At 39.3% G+C, this 26,882-nt stretch overlaps 1 protein-coding gene across 5 annotated transcripts in view; it reads left to right on the top strand.

Moving 5' to 3' along the window:
• Positions 1 to 26,882, top strand: part of PAK1 (p21 (RAC1) activated kinase 1) — a 134,443-nt gene that overhangs the window by 68,504 nt on the left and 39,057 nt on the right. For 2 of the 5 annotated variants that reach the window (XM_087433492.1, XM_014790355.2), the window contains exons 2-5: positions 7,253 to 7,460; positions 21,806 to 21,906; positions 22,419 to 22,566; positions 26,492 to 26,529. In XM_087433492.1, the coding sequence (XP_087289618.1) occupies positions 7,271 to 7,460; positions 21,806 to 21,906; positions 22,419 to 22,566; positions 26,492 to 26,529 (477 nt within the window). In that variant the 5' untranslated portion in view covers positions 7,253 to 7,270. Of the gene's footprint in view, positions 1 to 7,249; positions 7,461 to 14,236; positions 14,414 to 21,805; positions 21,907 to 22,418; positions 22,567 to 26,491; positions 26,530 to 26,882 lie in introns of those variants that run through there. The other 3 variants (XM_087433491.1, XM_004434030.3, XM_087433493.1) reach the window with 2 other exon arrangements.

Raw genomic sequence — 26,882 nt, 5'->3', positions numbered from 1 at the left:
TTGCTTTCTGGTTGCTAGACCAGAGCAAGTGGCTGGAGCTTGCATAGTGGGAGTGTCTTTGACGTGTCAGAAGGACATCCCTCAGCAAATTCAAGACTGCAGCATTCCAGGCCACTGCCAAAGAAAACCTCCTGGCACAATTTAATTAAAGGTCAAATTCTCATAACGAGGTGTCAAGGGCATGCAGTACTCTCCAGTCCTGGGTGGAGTGTTGGTCAGGCTAGTCTCAGCTGCTCTGAGTTGTTGGAACTGAGAAATGTGATTAATATATGGAATAGGTTTTATTTCATCTTCTTCCTTTCCCTCCTTCATTTTAAATAGTGGCCTGAAGGATTATTAGAGGTTATCTAGTCCATTTCTTTGCCTCTAGAGTGAACAGTGAGGTGTGTTGGAGTAGAAAGAGAGGTGGTCCTACATTCACGCGGACTTCATTTCAGGTCCCTGCCTCTGCTGCCCATTAGCTATGTGACCCTGGGTGACTGACAACATCACTGAGATTTTGCTTCTTCTGAATTGCTGTTTTATCCCCACACCTAGCACAGCCTGGCAAACAGTAGATGATGAATAAATATTTGCGTGAATGAATGACAAAATTGATACCAACCAAATAGATTTCCAGGTTTTCTATAAACTCCAAAGTGTGAACCAATATTAGTGGTTATTAAAATAGCAGCCCCAAATGATTGCGAAATCCTGTTTGTAAAGATGGTTTGTCCAGGAGGTTCTCTGGGGAAACTCTTTTTACAATTTTAGCAACTCTGTTAGGCAATTTAGAGGACTTTCCTAAACTCCAAGTCCCATTGTGTGAGCTCAAGGCATCGCAGAATCCCCAGTGCAGACGGATAGCAGCTGGTCCCCTCCTCCAGGCAACACTTCGTTTCTCATTGTCATCTCTCCGCAGCCTTTTTTAATCAACAGTGTCATCTTCTATTTTTAACATGGGACATTCATTGTGCAGATCTAGAACTACGTAGAAGAGACCGTTTTTCTGACTAGTGCTGTATGTGTTGCAGAACATAAGGGGCCCTGTAGTGATTGCTGTGTCCTACTTTTTTTTTTGTTTTTTTTTTTTGTGAGGAAGATCAGCCCTGAGCTAACATCTGCCAATCCTCCTCTTTTTTTGCTGAGGAAGACTGGCCCTGGGCTAACATCCATGCCCATCTTCCTCTACTTTATATGGGATACCGCCACTGCATGGCTTGACAAGTGGTGCATTGGTGTGTGGGTGCGCGCTCGGGATCCGAGCCGGCAAACCCCGGGCCGCTGCAGCAGAGCGCACGCACTTAACCACTTGTGCCACCGGGCCGGCCCCCACTGTGTCCTTCTTTTTCATCTTCACTTTGCATTCTATCACACTGTGCTCTCACATTTATATTATTCCTATTATCTGGAATGCATTTGCTATCATTGTTCTCCATCAAAATCATTCATTTATTTATTGTCTGTTTTTTTGGTCCAGGTACTATACCAGTGCCTGGGCGTATCCCAGACTGTTAAATCAGAGCTCCAGTGTTGGTATTTTCCCCCCAACTTTTTATTAGGAAAATTTTCAAATGTACAGGAAAGTTGAAGGAATTTTATACTGAATACCTATGTAACTACTACCTAGATTTTTCTACCATTGACATTTTCATATACTTGCTTTATCACATCCATTGTATATTGACATGTATATTATATCACATCCCTGTGTTCATCCATTAATCTATCTTATTTTTTTTAAATACATTTCAAAGTAAATAGCAGATATTAGTACACTTCCCCCTAAGTACCTCAGCTGGTGTTTTAAAAAGCACATACTGAATTCTAATATTTTAAAGTTAAAAACCACTAGTCTGACCTAGTTATTCTTTAAGCTCCTACTCTTAATACCACCTCTTCTATGAAGCCTCATTGATCACCTCAATTCAATATAGTCTTTCCTTTCTGTGTCTTCTAGCATTTTACTGCTAGTACTGTTCTACAACACTGTTCACAATTGGCCTGGCATTGTCATTGTAGTTTTTTTTTTTTTTTTGTGAGGAGATCAGCCCTGTGCTAACATCCGCCAATCCTCCTCTTTTTTTTTTTTTTTTGCTGAGGAAGACGGCCCTGGGCTAACATCTGTGCCCATCTTCCTCCACTTTATATGGGACGCCGCCACAGCATGGCTTGCCAAGCAGTGCGTCGGTGCGCGCCCGGGATCCGAACCAGCGAACCCCGGGCCGCCGCAGCGGAGCGTGCGCACTTAACCGCTTGCGCCACCGGGCCGGCCCCGTCATTGTAGTTTTCTAGGTCCTGTGTATCTTGCTTACTAAACGATGAGAACCTCTAGAGTCTGGATCATGTCTTATTCATTTATTTATCTCTATATCCCTGGTTTCTAGCATAGCACCTTACATGTAAATAGTCAGTAAAAATTTGATTTGAATTGTACTTGAATGAAGAACCTACAGCTACAGCAAAAGATGTACATAACTTTCACATTGCTGCTTTGAGGACCAAGAATTTATTTATCTTTTCTGATACTTAGCTCATGGCAGACATGTAGTAAATACCAGTCAAGTTCAGCCCAAACATGTTTATATATTTCTATATTTGCCATTGGCTAGATTTGATTGACCTTAATGTAAATCAGAAGCAGCAGAATTCAGGTCAGTGAAGGTACAAAAGGGCTAGAATTACCTCAAGTATGGTTGGAAAATGCTTTGGCAGAGAATCTGAAGAGATGGGTTCTAATCCCCACCTTTAAATTGCTGTGTGATCTTAGGCAATTTTCTTCTGCTTTTTGGGCCTCAATATTCCTACTGTTATATGAGAGGGTTAATATGAGGGCGTCAGATTAGATGACCTCTAAGGTTGATTCTAGCTTTGATGTTATGTGTGTCTTAAAATCTTTGATTATCTTGGCTCTGTTTTATACTAGTGGCTGTGGAATCCAGAGGTGATAAAGTGGAAAGAAGTAGTTGTTGGTGAGCACACTACTTCCCTGAATCACTATCCAGTTTCATTAATTATGTAAAGTACCTTACACATAGTGGCTGCTTGAAAAGTGTTTTCTTTCCCTTCTTTCTACTCTAGCACTGTATCTTTATGCTTTTTACAGCATGCTTTATGCTTTTTATAGCAAGAAAGACACAAACCGCTTCCCTTCCTTGGTTGCGTCTTGGCCAGTATTTATCCTGAGACTGAGTATTGGGAAACAACACGTTGCAGCTCATAGATGAAGGGACTTCTAGAAGGCACATAGCTAGTAAATAGCAGAACCAGAACCTACACTCAGGTTTTCTAGTTTTAACTCTAGTCATCTTTTCATTATATTGCCCTACCAGTGGCCCTTTTGAAACCTCACAGTGACCCTGCATTTATTATAGAGCCATTCAGTTGATTCATAATTAATACTTCATATAATTAGTTGCTCATAAATTATTAGGCTCCCTGAGCCTCTGGAGCATTGGTACAATGTGGTCAATCTGTCTTTCTCTCTGTCTGTTGTATAAGTTTGTTGTCTAGGATGGATAGAGGGGTACCATCTGAACTATCGTTCTACAAGTTGGCTTTGGGCCTAGCTTTATACCACAGCATGTCAAAAAGTGTTGGTTTGTCATCCTCCCAAATCTTTGGCCTGCAGAGACTGTTAGATTTAAAATGTGTTTAGTCTTCTTATTTAAGAGTTGAGTGTGTTTCTTCTTTCCCCTCTCAGGATTGATGTTTTGGATTTGTTTTCCTATAAACAAAGTTTAAAATAGTGTAGGTTTTAAAATGTGCTAATTATTGTGCTGAGTATAGATGGATAAAATGACCAGTGAGGGCATCTGTGAAGTGTAAAGAGAGTAAAGACTTGTGGAGAAACCATAGAAAAGACTGGTTGGAGGGCTGCAGGGAAACTGGAAAGTAGTATAGAAACACTAAGTCTAAGTAAGTTCAGAGGGAAGGATCAAGAGGGCACAAAATTGTGTTCTGTGAGTGTAGTTGAAGGTACTAGCAATGTTTAGCATTGAGAAAATAGATTTGGAGGGTCTTGAAAGATGATTTCAAGTATCTAAAGTTCTGTCTGGGGAAGAAGCAATAGACTTTTCTGAATAGCCCTAAGAGAAAGGATTTAGGACTAACAAATGGAAGTAGTTTTTGTTTCTTTATTCATTTATTTGTTCATTTGTTCAACACATCTATTTTATTGATTACCTGTTCGATGCCAGGCCTGGTGTTGGGGATTATGAAATAAATAAGACTGAACTTTGTTCTTGAGGAGTTCATAGTCTAAGTCTGGCAGGGGAGGGGAGTGTACGGGGAGGCAAATGTGTAAACAAGCAATTGCAATGCAGTGTGAGATAGATAGAACTATAGTTCTCACTATAAGTGAGAACTCTAAGTGAGGTGACCAAAGATAGAATAGGCTGACTTTTGAGCCTGCGAGTTTCCTATCACTAGAGGTTTTCAAGCATAGGCTGAATAACCTAGGCTGGAATGTGGCACCGAGGATTCAAACATTGTATTCCAACAACAGATTTTAGGTTTTAAGTAATTTGGAATCTTTTTAAAAGTGGAGATCTACCACAGAGAATTCTCTAGGCATAGTGAAAGAACTGAGAAATGAAGAAAAGCCTGTATCAGAAAGGTTGATGAAGCCTTTCTTGGCACAATCCTGGGCTGTGGTCCTGAGAGGGAGTTACGTTTAATGAAGCTATTGGCTGAAGGACCTAAGAGGCAAGGAAGGGCCTGCTTAGGATATCAGGTGGCTGCAGGGAGTGTAATTTTGGAACTGGCAGTCCAGAGTGGGAAGGTACACTTGAGAACTGAGCCAGTAGAAATTCCCTTTGGGGGAGCTGAGAGATTTGAGTTGGGGCTGGGAGGGAAAGCAAAGGCAAATCTGCAAAGTGAAACTGGAAGAAATGGGTAAAAAGGACACCACCCAGAGAGTTAATCTAGATTAATCAGATTGTCCTTGCTTAATGGATTTCTTTTCTTCAAAAAGAGAAGGAAGGAGCAGTTGGTTTGCCAGAGGTATTTCAGGATGAATTATACAAAGGGATGAAGTTGGAATTTGACCTTGGAAGATGAGTACGACTTTTATCAGGCAGAGGAGGGAGAAATCGTTGACAAGAAGCATTAGGGGGTCAGGAGGAGGGTAAGAGACTACTTGGCAAATTCAAGAGAACAGAGATTTCTGAGGTATAATTTGAATGTAGGCTGTGTCCAGGTTTGGTGACCTAGTTTGTAAGGCAGGTTGATATTAGATTATGAAGGGCCTTAAAATTTCGTCTGTAATAAACTCTTTAAAGGCAAGATATATATCCCTGTGCAAACTTTTCATTAATTAAAATATTTATTGAATCCACTGTGAGTCAGATTCTATACTAGGTACTTTTGGATTGTAAAGGTGACAAAATCAGGCCCAAACTTGGGGGGAACATTCTAGCTTCTGGTGAAGACAGTTATAACATAGTAAAAATAAATGTGATAACCTGGAAGTAAACCCATTGCCTTGAGAGTCTAGAGGAGGGGACACCTAACTTCTTGGAGGCGAGAACATTTCCAAAGGGCTTCATGGAAGAAGTAACAGTTGAAGCATGAGTGAATTCACAGTTTGAGGATAGGGAAATTGGCATTCTAAGCAGAGGGAATAGCATGTGCAAAGGAATGAAGTGTGAAAGCTGTGGTATGTTTGAAGAAGTTGAAGTTGGGTGTGGCTAGAATGTAAGGGGAATTAGAGAGACTGGTAGTGGTGGGAAATGAGGCGGATTGGTGGTGTAGGTTAAGTAATGGGAGGACCTTCAAAAGCAAGCTAAGGAACTAGCTTATATTCTGGGGTGTCAATGAAGGGTTTTAAGTGGAGGAGTGGAGTGTTTTAAGATTACTAATGGCATGTGGAGAAAGAATTGAGGGAAAAAATGGATGCAGGGGATCATTTAGTTCTGCGCTTATTAGAAAGTATTAAAAAAGACTCCTATAGATTTTGTTCGTAGCTTTTAAGCAATTGACATCTAAAGCAGTGGTATTCAAATCTGGCTGGCATTAGGATCATAATTTTTAAAATTACAGAATTTTGGCCTTAACCTAGCCATACTAAATCAAAATTTATGGGAGTCACACCAGGGCATCTATATTTCTAAAAAGCTTTTGGTGATTATTATGCTGGTTTTTGTCTTTTTAAATTAGAAACTTTAGTCTCTAAAGCACTGTTGTGTTTGACTCCAAGGAGCTTACATTCTAAGTAGTCATGGTGAAAGGTATAATTTCCATTGTAACATGGGAGAATAATGAGAAGCTTTATTAACTCTGGATACATTCATGTCTATCCTTTGTCAAGGACACTTACTTATTTAACGTAATAACATCTATCTTCATTAGAATTATTGGTACCGTGTCGTAGGGATTTTTTTCCCTTTCTTTTAGGTTTTATTCCTTCTATTTCTTGGAAGCATGGGAGATTGCCGATAAATTCAACATCATATAGGACAGGACGGTTACTGCGTTGACTATGATATATTTAGAACAAGGTCAAATTTTTGAGGAAGGAGATACTGGAGAGATGATATAGGCCAGAGGTCAGCAAACTTTTCCTATAAAGGACCAGATAGTAAATATTTTAGGTTTGTGGGCATACAGTTTCTATTGTAGCTACTCAACTCTGCCATTGAAACGTGAAAGAAGCCATAGACAATATGTAAATAAATGGGTGTGGCCATGTTCCAATAAAACTGTTTACAAAACTGTCAGCTTTACTGACCCTTTGATCTAGTGATACAGTCCATTCCAGATAGGGAATGTGATTTTCCTAAGGTTATAAAATTAGAGGTTGGCAGAGAACTCACTATGGAGAATACTATTAGCAGTTTAAATCTTCGTGTGAATGAATAAATGGAACCCAATAAACAGCACCCAATGTACATGAATAAATTCAACCCAAATTAAGGAATTTCTCTAAAGCTAAGTGGGACTGGGATTCATACTTAGTTTAGCTGGGCCAAATTTCTGTCTTTTAGACTATATCATGGTGGTTTTCTGTGCTCTCCAATGCCTTCTATAGGGAAATGCAGAGAAAAATAAGAACTTTGTGAATTTTCAGCAGCACTTGGCACAGAGTAGGTATTACATCTTTGAGTACTGTTGACTAAATAAGATAGCACTAGTCATGGTGTGCAGTGCATGGACTTGAGCTGGGCCCTAGAGGAACAGTTATATAATTTGGATTCTTTAAAATTTTTCAATATGTATTTCCTTTTGCTCAAAAACAATAAAAGAGTTATGTTCTTCTTTCTGATTCCAGTAGCTGCTGGTGGTGGTGACAATGTCAAATAACGGCCTAGACATTCAAGACAAACCCCCAGCCCCTCCGATGAGAAATACCAGCACTATGATTGGAGCTGGCAGCAAAGATGCTGGAACCCTAAACCACGGTTCCAAACCTCTGCCTCCAAATCCAGAGGAGAAGAAAAAGAAGGACCGATTTTACCGATCCATCTTACCTGGAGATAAAAGTACAGTATTTCATTTCTTTCTCATCATTTGTATACTTAAAAAAAATTCTTTTTTGTAACCTGGGTAAAAGATCTGTCCTTTCCTTGACTTAATTTTCCTTTAATACTTTTTTCCCCCCACCATTAAATATTTCCCTTGTCTTTCTTTCCTAGAGTGGCTGAAGTCAAATGGAAAATAGACTCATTTTTATACCCTATTAACCTTATCTGAGCAGCATTCTAAGAAAGTAATTATGCCCTTGCTAGATTTTGGACAATCTGAAGCTATATATTTAATTACTTTTTAAGTTCTTAAACTGTTTATGAACTCACAAAATATATAAGAAATAGGAAATGTCTTCATTTGGAAATTTTTTTTTGCAAACTAGTTTCATTTGGAATGTCTTCTTTTCAGATTTTTGTTTGCCTCTTTATTCATATGTCCTGATCTCACATCCAGATTTGGGGATTAAATATCAGTAAGAAGGGCAAGTAATAGCTGAGAAAAGGAAGCAGAACTCAGCATGAGTTCACTAAGAATAAGTCATACTAGGCAGGCTCATTTCCTTTTTATTGATAAAACTTCTAGAAGAATGATCAGGATTTTAACAGTGTATCTGATAAAGTCACTGAGATCCTATGGAGAAGATAGTGAAATAGAGGTTTGGGTGTCCACATGGATAGATGACTTCTGTTTGACCCCCCAAATATTTACTTAAGTGGTATGAGGTAAAGTTCTCAGTCATGCTTGCAGGGCCTTGTTCTTGTGGCATGCGGAAGAAATTGGCTTCTGTTTGTAAATAGTTATCATGAGCTTCTGATTTATGTGGACCTGGTTCAAATCCTGATTCATCACTTACCAGCTCTCTGACCTTAGGTATGTCAGTTAACTCCTTTGAATTTTAATTTACTATTTCTAGGAAAGATTGGGATTTTCCTGTCTCTAAAACTGGGATAATGTCTCACAGGGTGGTTGTGTGAAGATTACCTGTAAAGTTCCTAATACAGTACCTTCTGCACAGAAGGTACTCAAATGTTAGGTCCTTTTCTCTTTACGCCTTTGTTGAAGCTGGGAGGCATAGCTAGTAGATTACATGATAAAATCAGAATTGGGATTCTGAAACAGTAGGCCAAATATAATGAGCACAGTGGTGAACTGCAGAAAATATCTTACGTTGCAGAAATATATAACTGCATAACTACAGATCAGGGGAAATGGTAGATAATAGTATCATTTACCAAATAGGGAACACAGGAAGAGGAACAAGTCAGGAGGATTGGTGGTTGGAGAGCAGGGAAGATCATAACTTTAAACACATTGCATTTGAGGTGAAAAGATAATTTTAGACGCTACATTTGAGATGTCCTGACATAGAGATATCTAATAGGCAGTGATCTTATGTATAGGAAATGACTGTTGAATAACTGAAATGAGAACCATTGAGGACTTTTATTGAGTACTTTGGGCTTGTATCTTTTTGTGTGTTTGCCCTTTCCCCTACTCCACCTACATTGTGAGCTCTTTTGGGGTCTAGATAGAAGAGATATGGGTAAGTTGCTTAACTTGCATTTTCTGGTTAATTCATTTATATAGCAGCTGCCAACTTCCTAGGTACAGGGGCTATGATCTAGGTGGTGTTACTCTGCCCTGGAAGCTTCTCCCACTTATGTAGCCACTTCGTTTATCCCTCTATTGAGGTGTGTGCTTATTTTTAATATTGTGCTTTATCAACTGTTATTCCTGATCTCTGTAAATAAGTAGGCCTTCAGCCCAAGTTTCTTTATGTAGTAAAGAGGACTTTTAAAATTAAAAATTAAAAAGTTGGAATTGTTCTTGCTGACAAACTAGGAAGATGATAAGATTCCTGCCTGATAGGCATCATCAAAATTAAAAAATTTTGTGCTTCAAAGGACACCATCAAGAAAGTAAAAAGATAACCTGCAGAATGGGAGAAAATTTTCCCAAATCATATATCTGATAAGGGCCTTGTATTGAAAATCTATAAAGAACTATTACAACTCAACAATAAAAAGACAACCCAATTAAAAAATGGGCAAAGAAGCTGAATAGATATATCTCTGAAGAAGGTATACAAATGGCCAGTAAGCACATGAAAAGATGCTCAAAATTATTAGCCATCAGGGAAATGCAAATCAGAAGCACAACGAGATACCACTTCACACCCAGTAGGATGGCTATAATAATAAGACAGATAATAACCAGCGTTGGCAAGGATGTGGAGAAATTGGAACCCTCATACACTGCTGGTGGGAATGTAAAATGGTACAGCCACTGTGGAGAAGTCTGGCAGTTTCTCAAAAGGTTAAACATAGAGTTAACCATATGATCCAGAAATGAAAACATATGTCCACACGAAAAGCTGTACAGTCACGCATCGCTTAAGGACGGGAATACTTTTTGAGAAATCGTTAGGCAATTTCATCATTTTGCGAACATCATAGAGTGTATTTACACAAACATAGATGGTATAGCCTACTAAACACCTATGCTATTTGGTACTAATCTTAAGAGACTGTTGTTGTATATGGGATCCATTGTTGACCGAAATGTCGTTATGCGCGGTGCATGACTGTGTATCAGTGTTTATAGCAGTATTATTCATAATACCCAGAAAAATGGAAAGAACCCAAATATCCATCAGCTGATGAATGGATAAATAAAATGTGGTATATCCATATAGAGAAATATTATTTGGTAACAAAAAGAAGTCCTAATTTGTGCTACAACATGGGTAAACCTTAAAAACGTTATGTTAGTGAAAGCAGCCAGTCACAAGGGACCACATATTGTATGATTTTGTTTATATGAAATGTCCAGGATAGGCAAATCCATAGAGAAAAAATAGATGAGAGGTTGCTAGGGCTGTCGGGGGAGGCAGATGGGATTAGGGTGTGATGGCTGAGTATGGGGTTTCTTTTTGGGTTGATGAAAATGTTCTAAAATTGATTGTGGGGATGGTTGCCCTGCTCTGTGAATATACTAAAATCCACTGAATTGTGTGCACTGTATGGGTGAATTGTATGGTATGTGAATTGTATTTCAATAAAACTCTTTTAAAAGAAGATCCTACCTGAAACAGCACATGGAAGCATAACCTTCAGACATTATTGGGAACTGAAGGGATGATCTAATGTACTGAATGGGGAAGTGGGGGTTTGAGTATGTGGGTTGTAGTCTTGGTTCTTCCATAAATTGGCTGCCTGATTTGGGTCAATTACTTCTCTGTAGACTTCAGTGCCTTCATCTGAAAAATTGAGTCAAACCAGTAGACATATACAGTCTCATAGCTTTGAAATCTTGTAATTATGTAAATGAGATATTATAAAGATGAAGTTGGATCAGGTTGTATATGTAGGTGAAAAGAAACTAGGCCATTGTAAAGTACTGTGATAAAGCTGTAGATGTTCTACTGGAAATCCTTGTTGAATAACCCTAGGCCAAATCTGGTCTGAAAATAAATCGTATAGCTCAAGATCAGAGCTGCATCTCTGTAAATTCAAAGCATAGGGATGGAAAGCATAGAGTTGTAAGAAGTTCTTGTGAAATGATCTGGTAACCTCTCTTTCATCCTTTCATCTTTCATCATTCATTTTGGTTACAGATTTTCTATACATGCCCTGAGCACATAAGTTTCACCCCTTTGCTTTAAGACCCTAGATGGCTATAATTAAAGTGTACATCAAAATGAAATAAGTGAGGGTTTTTTCCTTTTGTTTGGAGCCTTTTTCAGCTTGATTTTGTGCTTGTTGATATTATAATTCAACCAGTAAGGATTTGTTGACCTGCTGCTTTGTGCTTAACTTAGTCCTAACAGGATACACAGCGGTGTTGGCAGTCTTTGAAGTGGTACGCCCTTCGTAAAGTATTTGAGAATTTATACCGGCTGCATAGAGAAATGGTCTAGAACTGGACTTAGAGAACCTAGATTGAGTCTTGCCTCTGACATTTATTAACTCTGGGATTTTTTTTTCCTCTTACCTATTTATTTTAATTCTGATATCCTCATTTGTAAAGTGGGAATTGGTGGTCTAGTGGTGAAGATTCAGTGCTCTCACCACAGTGGCGTGGGTTCATTTCTGGGTCAGGGAACCACACCACTCATCTGTCAGTTGTCATATTGTAGTGGCTGTGTGTTGCTGTGAAGCTGAAAGCTATGCCGCTGGTATTTTAAATACCAGCAGGGTCACCCACGGTGGACAGGTTTCAGCAGAGCTTCCTTCCAGACTAAGACAGACTAGGAAGAAGGACCTGGCCACCCACTTCCAAAGAACTGGCCATGAAAACTCTATGAATAGGAGCAGAGCATTATCTGGTATAGCACTGGAAGGTGAGAGGCGGTGCAGAAAGACTGGGCAGGGTTCCACTCTGCTCTGCACAGGGTCACTAGGAGTTGGAATCAACTGAAGGGCATTAACAACAACAAAGTGGGAATAATCGTAATTCCTGTCCACCCCATATCATTAGTAGGCTTTTGTTATTTGACCTAGTGGATGTAAAAGCATTTTCTAAACTGTAAAACAGCATACAAATGTGAAGTTTTTTTTTTTTTTTTAAAGGAAACCTCATTGCTTGTTTTATGTGATACCTACAACAACTTGTTTTCAGTTGGAGAGGCTGAAGCGTATTAGAGAAAAGTAAGTTGCTCAAGGTTTCACGGCTGAAAAGTGGCAGGGATGAGTGTGGAACTGAGTCTTCCTAAAGTATCTGTTACATCATGATGTACTATCTCTGTTAGTTGTTCTCAACCCAGATTACACATCTGACTCAGTCATGGTGCTTTTAAAAAAGACAGACGCCTGGCTCCCACCCAGACTTTTGGAGCCAGAATTTCCAGAGGTGTAGTTTTGGGTCTCTAAGATTTGGGAGATGAGAAAGACGAGTTCTCTGTGGGCTGTGGTAGTGGTCGAGATTTGAGCTGGCAATGGGTAGAATGTCTGTGGGTATTACCTAATGCTGAGCTCCAGCATGGCTTCGGTGTGTGCCTGGGGGAATGCAGAAATGATTGGAAGAAGCTGAAATGCAGGGCCTGTAATAGGTGGCGCTGAGTTGCAGAATTCTATGTGGGAAAGCCTGGTTCCTGTGGTTAGGAACTGGAGCCTTTGGTTTATTCTAAGAAGTCCTGAAGCATTTAGTTTGGAATCCTTTTCTGGCTGCATTTCCACAACCCAAGTGGAATTCTCCGAGCTTGGGAAGAGTTTAGCAAAGTTAATTTTAAAACTGGACTACGTCAGGTTTATCTCTCCAAGTTTGGAGTGTTTTACTGCCTTGAGTTCAGATTAGCTCAGCTGAACCAATGAGAGATGCTTCTTAAAAATAAATCTTTTAAAAAAGTAAATAAGGCCAGTGACTTGTGCTGAAACTTGGATGACTGTACTGCAACATGGGGTTTTGCAGTGTCAGCCTTATTTCCCATGCTATCAGAAGCCAAATGGACTAGGCCAAAGATAGGGTTAAAATTAGGATGGGTGAGATTGCAAGCTTCTTTTCCACTTAATCTCCTCAAGCCTGTGATCCCTAGTTACATGAAATCAGGAGGATTCTTTCTTCTTTGTCCTCAGCCAGTTTTTCTGTCTTAATGAGTGGGATTGGGAAATTTTACTCTGACACTTTCTTATGTTAATGATAACTCATCTTTATAAAGCTCTTTAGCTTACAAAGCACATACGTTTTCTTTACCTTAATTGATCCTCAAAATAATAATAATAATAAAAATAGTAGTAGTAATAAACAGTAATAACACAATAGTAATAACCATAACATAGTAACAACAATAACCCAGTGGTTATTTATTGAACGCCTATTAGTTACTACACATTATATTAGGAGCTTTGATGTTTGTGAAATATACCAGTCCTTTCAGGTAGATAAATATTTCGCTTTGTAGATAGTAAACTGGGGTTCATAGCGATTAAGTAACTTGCCTAAGATCATCTAGTTAGGAAGTAGCTGAGCTGAGGTTGAAGCTCTTTCTGTCTGATTTCAAGGACCTTTCTGCTGTACAACACTGATACTCTTGGGCTCAGAGAGTCAACGACTTGCCCAAGGTCACATGCTGCATAGTTGCTGTGCAAGGAGTCTGAATTTGAATCATTGTCTGTTGACTTCTGGACTGTGTTCTTTCATTCTTCTGAGTCCTCAGACACCATGTAGTGTTTGAAGGTTCCCATCCTAGAGAGGTTCAGACTAGTGCCTTTAATAGAACTGATTTTGTTAGTTCTTTTAACTTACTTTAAAACGATTTGCATTTAATGACATTCATTCTATCACCCACTGGCATATTCACTTAGTCTATGATATGGGGAAGGCACAGTGAATATAGAAGAAGCTATGTTGGCACAGCGAATGTAGAAGAAGAACTTGAGGTTATCACCATTGCCCATCCCTGACTTTGTGACCTTTGGTAAGTTACTCTATCTTTCTTAGCCTCAGTTATCTTACCTGTAATATGGGTACATAATATTTGTCTCACAGAGTTGCTAATGATTATAAGACTAAAGATGTGAAAAATGTTATGCAAACTACAGTCTTGTTAAGATTTGGTAGTAGTTTTGGTGGCTTTTATTGCTTGCAATCTTGGTTTTCTTTTGAAATCTGTGATTAACACGTATGAGATGTTATGAGAGTTGTTATGAGATTAACACTTATGAGTTGTTATGAGATTTACAAAATAACAACTCTTAACAGAGTTCCTCCAAGATAGAATTAAAGAATGGTCCTGGGGTAAAATACCTTTCTCTTCCTACATATAGGCTATATTTCCTGTTGGTTTAGACAGGGCTAATGGAAAGACCAAATTAAATAATTTTGTGCACTGAAGACTAAGCAGACCCAAGGACAGGTTTCCCAAGAAGTTCTCAAGAGTTATCTGTAATGTCAGAAGCAGGATTCTAAGCTCTGGATATGGACCTGGACCTCTGGAACAAATAATATATTTGAAACTGAGGCCAAAAAGGTAAGCCTCTTAAAACGACCAATCTCAGATATTCTTCATTTCTTTCTTACTCTAACCTTTTTCTTTCTTCCCCTCTTCTTTTTCTTCTATGTTCTCTTAATTCACTTATATAGTTGTTGTCATTGTGTGTACATGATGTACATACGATATGCTAGGAGTTAGGCTTGTACATATATTGTATAGGTACATGTACATTGATGTACATATGATATACTAGGAGTTAGGCTTAGCAAACAACTATGTGTTCAAGATTTTCTAAGGAAGTAACACTTTAAAATATTCTGTTTGGGATTTGGTTCCTATTGCGATGTATCCACTTACTTGTTGTGTGACCTTGGACAACTCCCTGAACTCCTCTGGGCTTCAATTTTTTTCTCATCCATAAAATGAATAAATTGGACTAAATGCTCTGTAAGGTCATGTATAGCTCATGAACCGGGATTCTTGTAGGTTCCTCCACTGCATAGAAAAATGCACACTTCAGGAGTGTGCAGCTCAATGAATTACCGCATTCACCACACCTGTATGGCCATTACCTTGACCAAAAAATAAGATAGAACCAGCATCCAACATTTTCCCTTCCAGGCACTAACATCTCTCTCTTTCCCAAAGATAAACATCATATTAGTTTGCCTATTTTTTAACTTGCTGTACACAGAATCATACAGTGTATATTTTCTTTGCCATCATTTGATTAACATTGCTTATAAGATTGATCTGTGTTTTTATGTACAGCTGTAGTTCATTTTCATTGCTGTATAATATTCTCTGGTAGGAATATTTTCCATTGTACTATTGATGAACATAAGGTTGATTTCGGTAATAGACTATTATGAGTAATGTTTTCTGACCGTTTTGTGCATGTCTTTATACATTTCTGTTGGGTACATATACATAGTGAAATTGCTGGATCATGGCGATACTTATGCTGAACTTTGGTAGATAATACCAAAGGTTCAAAGTTGAAACACATAATTCAATTTATATTCCCACCAGCAGTGCCTAAGAGTTGCACTTACTCCACCTTTTTGTCACCATTAGCATTGTCAGTCTTTAATGAGGTTGAGCAACTTTCATGTTAATTGACCATTTGGATATATTTTTTTTTTGTGAAGTGCCTATTCAAGTCTTTTGCACATTTAAAAATTTTTTCTTATTGATTTGCATGAGTTCTTATCTAGATAAATGTCTTTTGTCACTTTTATATGTTGCAAATATCTTCTTTTATGCTCCTAATGGTGTCTTTGATGGTTGCATGACATGATATCTTCAACAGAATTTTAGTATAGTCAAATTTATTAATTATTTCCTTTCTAATGCTTTCTGTTCTATTTTTGAAATCTTTACTCTGAGGAGTGAAGATTTTTCTCCTATTTGAATTTTCTATGATTGCATACATGATCATATTGTCTGTAAATTGTGATTGTTTTGTTTCTTCCTTTCTAATTCTTCCTCTTTTACTTCTTTTTCTTTCCTAATTGCACTGGCTAATAACTTCAGTATTGTGATGACATAGAAGTGGTGGTAGGGAACATCTTGATCTTATTTCTAATCTCAGAGGAAAAACTGTCAACATTTCACCATTAAGTATGATGTTTGCTCTAGTATTTTTGATAATTAGCTTTTATTAAATTAAGTAAATTCCCTTGTAATTCTAGTTTGCTAAGAGGTTTTAATCACAATTGGATACCAATTTTAGCAAATGCTTTTTCTACAGTAATTGAATTGATTTATATACATTTCCTCCTTTATTTTGTCGATATGATAAATTACATTCACTTTCTTAAGAAATTGAGATATAGGGGCTGGCCCTGTGGTGTGGTGAGGTTTGCATGCTCTGCTGTGGTGGCCCCAGGTTCACGAGTTCAGATCCCAGGCTGGACCTACACACCGCTCATCAGGCCATGCTGTGGCGGTGTCCCACTTATGAAATAGAGAAAGATTGGCACAGATGTTAGCTCAGGGACAATCTTCCTCACCAAAAAAAAAAAAAAACGAAGAAGAAATTGAGATATAATTCACATACCAAACAGTTCACAATCTCAAAGTGTACAATTCAGTGATTTTTAGTATATTCACAAGATTGTATAACCATTACAGCTATCTAATTCCAGTACATTTTCATTATCCTAAAAAAGAAACCCCTAAAATCCTAAAAAGAAAAGTGTCAGTGGTTACTCATGATTTCTCTCTTCCCGCAACCCCTGGCAACCACTAATCTACCTTCTGTGTATGGATTTGCCTTTTCTGGACATTTTATAGAAATGGTATCATACAGTGTATGGCCTTTTGTGAGTGGCTTCTTTCACCTAGAATGTTTTTAAGGTTCAGCCATGTTGTAGCATGGATCAGGACTTCATTTCTTTCTTTTTTTTTTTTCTTTTGAGGAAGATTGGCCCTGTGCCAACACCTGTTGCCAATCTTCCTCTTTCTTTTTTCTCCCAAAGCCCCAGCACACAGCCGCACATCATCACAGTTGTAGAGTTGTAGCTCTTCTATATGGGATGCTGCCCCAGCATGGCTTCACGAGCGGTGAGTAGGTCCTCATCAGGATCTGAAATGGCTAACCCCGGACTGCTGAAGTGGAATGCGTGAACTCAACCACTGTGCCACCGGGCTGGCCCCTAGAACTTCATTTCTGTTTATGGCTGAATAACAATTTTGTTGTATGGATGTACCACATTTTATTTATCTGTTCATCAGTTGAGGGACATTTGAGTTTCCACTTTTTTTTTTTCCTGAGGAAGATTAGCCTTGAGCTAACATCTGTGCCAATCTTCCTCTGTTTTGTATGTGGGTCACCACCACAGCATGGCCACTAATGAGTGATGTAGGTCTGCAGCAGGGAACCTAACCTAGGCCGCTGTAGCGGAGCATGCCAAACTTAACCACTAGGTCATGGGGCTGGCCCCTGAGTTTCCACTTTTTGACTGTTTTGAATAATGCTACTATGAACATTTACTTACAAGTTTTTGTGTAGAAATAAGTTTTATCAGATTCCTCTAGACCCGTACTTCTAGTCACCATAAAAATTTTTTTTTTTTTGTGAGGAAGATCAGCCCTGAGCTAACATCCATGCTAATCCTCCTCTTTCTGCTGAGGAATACTGGCTCTGAGCTAACATCTATTGCCAATCCTCCTCCTTTTTTTCCCCCAAAGCCCCAGTAGATAGTTGTATGTCATAGTTGCACATCCTTCTAGTTGCCGTATGTGGGACGTGGCCTCAGCATGGCCGGAGAAGCAGTGCGTTGGTGCACGCCCGGGATCCGAACCCAGGCCGCCAGTAGCAGAGCGCGCGTGCACTTAACCGCTAAGCCAGGGGGCCGGCCCCATAAAAAAAAATTGCTAGTAGCAGCAGTAGTCCCAGAGAGCCCGATGTTTGTGGCCTTGGAATATGGAACCACCGGGATCCTGAGTTTGCTTTATTTTCTCCATTGCATCTTCCCTCAGTTCCAAGCTCAGAGTACCTCCCTAGTCAGGGTTTATCAAATCTGGTTGACTTGCTAGGCAAGTGTAAAGCTGGGACAAAGATGACTGTTTACTCCTGTGGGCCTTTGTTTATTCTGTTTCTGGAATGCCTGTCTCCATCTCTTCCTGGCCAACTCCTATTTATCCTTCATGAGTTCTTTCAGGTATTATTTTCTCCAGAAAGGTGATTTATTATCTGCCTTCATCTATAGCCTGAGCATGGATCATTGACCTGTTCTGCAGATTGAAGACTTAACTAAGAGAAAGAAAGTGACTTTCCCAGGGTCATAAAATGAGTTAATAGCAAAGCTAATACTGGTTTCATCTTCTGACTCTTAACACCCGGACAGATTTCATTTAATTCCCTGTCTTTAGTCTTCTCAGCTATAAAATGGGGATAATCCATACTGTCTGGTTCTTGGGGTTGTTGTGAGGAGCCAGTGAGACAGTGACTGTGAAAAGGCTTTATGAAGGGCTGTACACAAGGGGTTACTTGAACTAAGTAAGCTCTGTGTTGGATCCTACTTGAGATTCAGAAGTATAATGATCATAAATAGAAGGTATGATTTTGGTCCTCAGGAAGCTTACATTTTAGATAAGGAAGTAAGTTTCAAAAAGAGCAAGAAATCATACAAGACAGGAAATGACGAAATGCGTGGTGATGTGGCAGACTTAGTGTCTTGGTAATTCATAGAGGGAGGAAAGGTTAGGAACTCCTTCCTGGAATAAGTGGGACTTGAACCAGTCTTTAAAAGATGGCTGAGAGTTTGACAGGGAGAAGAAGAGGAAGAGCATTCCAAGCAAGGAGAAGAGAAAGTGAGCAAAAACTTGAAGGTGGGAATACAGGAGGTATATGCAGAGGTTGCAGAATGAAGAGTGGCCTCTGGAAGCAGAGCCACCTTCAGCATTACCCTCTATGTTCATGTGTTAGATGATTTCATTTCACTGGGGCTCTTTTCTATAGACTACTCATCCTTTGAGCCACTTTCTTTCTGTGTTTCCATTACCGAAGTTCCTTTTGAATTTCACATTTCGTGCCTATGATGTTATATTATATAGTATATTAATAAGATATAATAGAAATAATATATAAAAATATAAGATATAAATATAAAACAAAAATCTAACTAAAACATAAAAATAGCATAATTGTTCTTCCCTACAATCTTTTAAGTGACTAGATCAGAGGAAATTTAGAAACAGAAAGCAATTCCAAAGCCCTGCAGTGTGTCCCATGCATTCTAGCTATGAGTAGGACAGGTGGACTTATGTCATAAATGACTGCTTAATTTGGGCCCTAGTAAACCCTGAGCCTTCCCTGTCTCAAAGCAGCTGCTTCTGGAAGGGAAATTGCCCAGTGCTTAAATAGTTTAAACCCTAGCAGTTGGCATGTAGGCAAATGGTTCTCATTATGATACTGAGGAAAGAACCTTTGGAATCAGACCTGAGTTCAAATCCCAGCTCTTACTAGCTGTATGAGCTTGAGCAAATTATTTAACTGTTTTTTAGTTTCCTCATCTGTAAGATGACAGTAGTAATAATCTATCTCACAGGGTTGTAAGAATTAAGGAAAATAATGTGTGTTATTGTATCTTATACGTGGTAAGTTCTTATGTTATTTTTTCTCTTCATTATACCAAAGTATATTTCTTGACTCAACTTGAAATTCTTTAGGGGAGGTAAAGAAGTAGAAGGTAAAGGGCCTTGGCTTTGAAGCTAGACCTTTCAATTTCAATTACTTCAATAACTGTAGGCAAGTCTGTACTTCAATTTCCTAATCTACAAATAAAAATTGCATCTCGGGATTGTGGTGATTATATTAGATGATGTATATGAAGTACTTATTAAAAACTGTGGGATGCCATGACAGGAAGAAATCTAGCTACAGAACTTCGAGAGTGCTCATCTTTCTGTTTTCATAGACTCACAGAATGTAGGAACTGAAAGTGTCCTTAAGATCATCTAGTCCATTTTCCCCATTGTTCAGATGAGAAAGCTGAGAACCTGGACTATATGGTGTGGTAGAGACAAAACTGGCCTGGACTGTAGACTTGCTTATTTTTTCCCCCCATTTTGCTGCCTTTTGTTAGTTTATCCTGGGTCTGTGGAGGCATTAGGACTTCAGAATTTCTGTTGGCCTGTGTGCTGAGCTCCCACAGAGCAGGGTTTTAAAACAGGACTGATGGCGGCTGGGTAACCAGGATTGTGCGAGGCAGGTCAGAGCTGGTAAAAATGAAACATTTATTCCTGCCCTGGAGAGAATTTGCGTGTCTTAGGCAGATTCCTTAGACTCGTTGCCAGGTTGAGTTAGGTGTCTGGTCATTTGTTCCTTTCCTCACTCACTGTCTGAGCACTTATTTTGTGTCAGGCATGTGCTAGCCATTGGGGATCCATGATGAATTGGACATGGACTCTGCACTTGGAACTCAGTCTGGTTGGGAAGATAAGCCCTTAAAATAGACAATTACTATAATGGTGCTGTGGGAACAGAGGAGAGGGTGAAGAACTGCCCAACCTAGAGATCAGGGAGGACTTCACAGAAGAGATGACCTTTAAGCTGAGACCTGAAAAGGATAAGTAAAAGGCTTTGTGTGGTGAGGTAGCAAGGGAAGGGAAGGGGAAGGTAGGAGTCATCAGTAAAGGGAGTAGCTTGAGGAAGCTTAGCCCTGAGCTAACATCTGTTGCCAATCTTCCTCTTTGTGCTGAGCCAGCATCCGTGCCCATCTCCCTCTATTTTATATGTGGGATGCCTGCCACAGCATGGCTTGATGAGCAGTGCAGAGGTCTGCACCCAGGATCCGAACCTGCGAACTCAGCCACTATGCCACTGGGCCAGCCTCCAAATTTCCCCTTTTTATAAGGACACTAGTCTTATTGGATTAGGGGCCCACCCTACTCCGGTATGACCTAATCATAACTTAACTAATTACATCTGCAATGATCCAAATATTTCCAAATAAGGTCACATTCTGAGGCACTGGGAGTTAGGACATATGAATTTTGGGGGGACACAATTCAACCCCTAACAAGGGTACTTCAGCACACAACTCCTTAAATATTGAAGCTTTTTTCTGCCACGCCAGCGGGACCTTAGTGAACATCTACTTTATGCAAGACCGTTGTTGGAAGAGGGATCACTACAAGTATTTGTACTTAATGATCCTTTAAGTTCCTAGCCTAGAGAGGCAGCATAGCATAGTGGTTTAGAGCTTGGGTTCTGGGCCAGACTGCCTGGGTTTGGGTCTGGGGGCTGCCAACTATTAACCATATGACCTTGGGCAAGTAATTTAATCTCTGTGCTTCAGTTTCTTTATCTGCAAAATAAGGATAATTGCACCTAACTGATCGGATTGCTGTGAGGCTAAAGTAAATTAATACATGTAAAGAACTTGAACCATTGTCTGGTAAGACCCTGATAAAACAATAGCAGTTCATATTATTAAAACAACTTCCAAATCTAAAATTCTGTAATTTAGAGAACTTTAAAGCAGCTTGTAATCAAGGACCAAACAAGTGGGATGCAGGTTATAGAAGCTCATAGAATGTAGGATGTCAGGACTGGAAGAGTCTTTAAAGACCATCTGTTTGAGCCCTCTCTTTTTACAGATGGGGAAACCAGGGTTCAGAAAAAGGAAGCGACTTGCCCTGGATCAAATGGCTCATTAGTGGTAGAACCAGGACTATTAACTCTGATGAATGATCTTTGTACTCCTCCCTTAGTTTAGTTTAACAAAAAATTAAGTCTTTAATCATGCTTTGAGCATCTACTGCAGTCTAAGTCTGGTGTTGGGCTCTGTAAATACGTATGTGAAGTAGACAATCCTTGGCCTTGAAAGGAGCCTACAGCTCAGCAAAGAGTTAAATAAGCTTAAAAATGTAATAATGTCCCTGTTTTTTATTTCCGTTTCCTTGTTTCTCTTGCAGCAAATAAAAAGAAGGAGAAGGAACGGCCAGAGATTTCTCTTCCTTCAGATTTTGAGCACACAATTCACGTTGGTTTTGATGCTGTCACAGGGGAATTTACGGTAAGTCCTGGGTCACAGTAATACTTTTGGTCTTTCAGAGTTCTGGCTGTGCACTGTTAGATTCTATCCTTTCTAGTCTTCCTGATGCTTCTGTCTTTGCCTGAGAGCCTCATTACGATCTTCTTATATTCATGAGAGGAAAATTATATTTCCTCATCTCCAAAATTGTACCAGGGAAACCTTTGAATCTTCATTCTTAAATAGACCTCTGTGAAGTGGCGCCTTGGCAGCAGGCTCTGCTGGGCACTGAAGATACAAAGACATATCAGACATGCTTCCTTCTCTAAAGGAGAAACAGCCTCGTGAAGGAGCAAACATCTCAAGAAATGACTAATGCAATGAGATAGGTATTATAAAGGAGGCTTGTGTAGAGCTCTGAGGGTGTATAGAGAAAGGAATGACTAAACCTGTCTTTAGCTGCTCGCAGATATCGGAATTAACTCTGATTTTCCTTCAGGGTCCTCTGTGACTATGCCTTCCTAACGTGACAGCCTTGTGTGTATCTCTTATAGGGGATGCCAGAGCAGTGGGCCCGTTTGCTTCAGACATCAAATATCACTAAGTCGGAGCAGAAGAAAAACCCACAAGCTGTTCTGGATGTACTGGAATTTTATAACTCAAAGAAGACTTCCAACAGCCAGAAGTACATGAGCTTTACAGGTATGGGGATTGGGTCCAAGGCAGTTGAGGAAAAAAAGAGTTTTCATGTGGGTGGAAAAGCTCCACATGCCTATTGTTGTGGGGTGAGGGAAGAAAGTTTGGAAAGAGTAGAGATGGTACTTTCACTAAGATGGAATTTTGGAATTCAAGCACCAAGATGATGGATTTTTGCATCAAACTTAAGTCTTTGCTCTGGAACTGCATGTTTTTTAAAAGTAGATGATATTATATAGAGAGAACATAGACTGTGGTAGAAGGTCTAGATTCTGACACTCACTAGGTTCTGACAATCACTTCATTTCTTTGAGCCTCAAAATGGGAATAGTAATTCCTATCTCAAGAGGTTGTAGTGAGGAATAAGTGAGCTCATTGATGTGCAAGTTCTTCATAGATTGTAAAACAGCACCATGCAAATGTAGCTATCATTATCGTCGTTACTTTTAATATCATTAAGTTATTTAATAACACATTTAATGTATATCTTTTAAGTAGGCAAGCCTACTTCCTCAAGGAAGTAATTTTTCTCAGTCAAATGAAAAACAGGCCAGTAATAATAAATGTTCTTTAGATGTACTCTCTCAGTTTCTCTCTCTCTCTCTCGAAGGGACTGTGTTTTTCAGAGTGTTTTTAATAGCAGAATTGGGATTAGAATCCAGGTCTCCCAATTCCTACACCTGCACCTTTTGAGTTTACTACTTGCCTTTAGTAACTCTATTTGGAGCACCTCCTTCCATAGCAGAGAGATTTTTCTTTTCCTAGATAAGTTATGAGAACACCTACATTTCTGGAAACTTGCCTATTATAAAGCATCTTAGAATGTTAGAGCAAGAAGTATATCCTCAGTATAGACCGCTTTCAGTTCCCCTTTGTTTTACAGACATTAAAGCCACAAAAGGCCTTTCTAACGTGGCTAAATTAGGGGCAGAGCTGGTCTCTTAGTTCCGAGTCCAGCGCTCTTTCCAGTGTTCATGCTGTCTCTTTGAAAGGGCAATATTGTTGGGGAAGGTGAAAACCAGGATGAACTAGCTAATTTTGAAGGATGCTTTCCCCAGCAAGTATCTGGCTTGTATCAAAGGGCACAGATGGTGAGGATGACAGACTGCAGCTTTGCTCATGCTTCATGGTGGTGCCCAGGAGAGGGTCATGCATGTTCCCAGCAGTATTTCCTTCCCCACGTCTGACCCTGCTGGGTCTCACGTCTCCCATTGAGGGACTGGGTCATTCCAAAGAGGAATTGGGGTTGAGGGGTGCTGGGTGGGGAAGTTTTCTAGTCAGGAGATTAGAACTTGTGTTTTAAGAGGTTTGTCACGGAGACATCAGATTAGAAGCTGGCTTTGAAAGCCTCAGCAGCAGTCTTTGGAAGAATCTCTGTTTTTATGTGTACATGTGTGTAGATGTGTACAAGTGCCTTATATGTTTATGGAAGCATAGCTCTGTGGGTTTGCATATATTTGGAATTAAAGTCCACTTAAGTATTCATGAATGAAAATGTATATAGATATACATATTCAGGTAATTGTGTGTACATCTGTGCACGCATATATGAATAACGTTGAGTGTATATGTATAGAATATATAGATATGTGTCCATACATCTACTTCTGTGTGTATAAATTTGTGCACACTTGTGTGTGTATATATATGTGTGTATGCATGTGTGTGTGTGCGTGCACACATGTACGCACGTGCAGGATTTTCAGTTTTCTAGAAGTTGAAGACCAGGGCCAACTCTAGGCAAAATTATGTATTTGGCACAGTTTGTTTATTCTTTTGTGTGTGAGGAAGATTAGCCCTGAGCTAACATCCGATGCTAGTCCTCTTTTTGCTAAGGAAGATGGCCCTGGGCTAACATCCGTGCCCATCTTCCTCTACTTTATATGGGATGCCGCCATAGCGTGGCTTGATAAGCGATGCGTCAGTCCGCGCCCAAGATCCGAACCTGTGAACCCCGGGCTGCTGAAGTGGAGCGTGCAAACTTAACTGCTATGCCACCCAGCTGGCCCTGGCATATCTTTATTTTTTTAATTTTTATGTTTAATGTCATATCTTTCATTTTCCTGTTTCCCCTCTTCTCATACTATTAATTATAACACTACTTCGGTTTGTAAATGCTTGCATATGAATTATCTCATTTGATTCTCATGATGGCCTTGGGGGTTGGCAGGGCGAGGACTATTATCCCCATTTTACAGACTCAGAGAAATTAATTAGGTTCAGAGAAACTAAGTGACTTACTCAGAGTGACTCAACTGATATGTGATGGAAGTATGTTTTAAACTTGGGCCTTTAAACCCTTTGCTGTCTATAACTCAAGCACAGTCTTCCATGCCAATTTTTTGTCAAGTTTTCTGTTTTTTCAGCGCTTTATTTTCTGTACCAATTAGTAGCTAATGTGATAAGCAAAAAGTAGACTAGATTGACAATACAAAGTTCTGGGTTTTAGCCTTACTATGCCACTGATTTATGAAACCTTGAACTAGTTTCTTTCCCTCTCTGAACCTTAGTTTCCTCATTTGTAAAATGAAGGGATTGGAAGTGCATTCTGCTCTGTTGTTCTGTGCTGTAGATTTTGATTTTGAGATATAGAAATTGTACATCACATTTAAAAGGAGCAATGCTTACTTGTTTTTTATATGGTGGAGATATATTTATTACCACAGTACCCAATCCTCAAAAACAGTAACAGTGCATAAGGTTGGGGGTGGTTCAGTGAAGGCATAGTATTGCACTTTGCTCTGCCTAAGCTGATATTCTTTTGAAGAAGAAAAGCAAATGAACTGTGTTTAAAGTATATCATGAATTGATTTCTCCAGGGTACAGCTGGCTATTCAGAGTTTATTTTAAGAACATATTGTCACAGCTTGTGGGTTCATGATTTGTCATAGGACCAAAGAAGCTGTACCTTGTACTTTCTTATATGGGGGAATTGGGATCTTGGACATTCTCTGGCTTGGTTCTTGGTGAGGAATATGTTGGATTTGGTAGAATATTTCTCCCCCTTAATTCCATTGGTAGTGAACTGGTGAAGTCAGTTTCTTCTTGGACCTTTTGGAATTAAAGAATAAAGCCAAACATGATACTTGGTCTTTAAACTTATTTTCTTGCTGAGATCTCCATTGGGTCTATGTTTCATATTTCATCAAGTCTAAGATATCAATGATTGTAAGATGTACTATTATTTTATATACTACTAAAAAAAGTGGCCAATTAAACCATGAAGTGCCTTTGATTGTATGACACATCTCTGTGTCAGAGATGTTAGTGTGAAATGTATATCTCAGAATCAATGAAATATGGTAATTGCCTCATTGAGGGATGAGGCTTGAATCTATTCTTAGAAACAAGACCCTGCCTTTAATTAGGCTTGACAAGATTAATGCCTCTCTTTTCCTAAGTCTTAGTTTTTCTCTTCCTGTGGGGTATAGACGTGGATGTAGAAGGATCCTTTCTAAAAGCTGAAGCTACAGGCTGTGGTCATGATTTGTCATGGATGGCTCAGGACGGTGCCAGCCAGGAATTCTTTCCATTTCTCTTAGATTGCAGGAAATTTCCCTAGTCACTGAGGCCTGATGATGATATAGTTGATGATGTCGATAGAGTTCTAGCATAGTATTTAGAATTAGACCTAGATTCAAATCTTAACTCCTGTTTAACCTGTATGTACCCTGAGTGAATTACTTAACTTCTCTGAACCTGTTTCTAAATCTATAAAAGCAGATGTAATAATAGTACTCAGAGCTGTAGAAGATTAAAGGAGGTAATGTGTATAATGTGGTTAGCATGGTGTTGGGCCCATAGTACCAGTAACACTATTATTATTCTCTGAGCCTGGCAAGTTCTTGACTGGATAGGCTTCCTTAGCTCTCAAGAACGGATTAACTATAATTGTTTACTGACTGAGTCCCTTGTCTTTTTTCCTTTGCAGATAAGTCAGCTGAGGATTATAATTCTTCTAACACTTTGGTAAGTCTTTATTTCCTCTGTTCTGATATGGGAAGGTATGGTGATTAGGGATCAAGGCAGTATGGTAGATGCAGAGCCTGGACTGGGAACCACTCATCTTGGTCACTCCCCTACCCTGGGCCTCAGAGTCCCTATCTTTATGGTAAAGGAATTGGAGTTAATAAACAGTAGGTATCCCTTCCAGCTTTAATTTTTTAATGTTCTAGAAATCCTAACCTTGGAAGCAGAAGAACTGGCTTCTAGGCTCAGTTTTTCATTTGTAGGTTTAAATCTTGGGAAGGCCAGTTTGCCTTTCTAAGCTTCCGTTTTTTCATCAAGAAAAATGAAGGTGATACACTTTGCCTTACCTGGAC

The sequence above is a fragment of the Ceratotherium simum genome, chromosome 7 (assembly GCF_057802395.1).
Source record: "Ceratotherium simum simum isolate JZ-2026a chromosome 7, ASM5780239v1, whole genome shotgun sequence".
Classification (NCBI taxonomy): Eukaryota; Metazoa; Chordata; class Mammalia; order Perissodactyla; family Rhinocerotidae; genus Ceratotherium; species Ceratotherium simum.
This window is presented reverse-complemented; position numbering and strand designations above follow the sequence as displayed.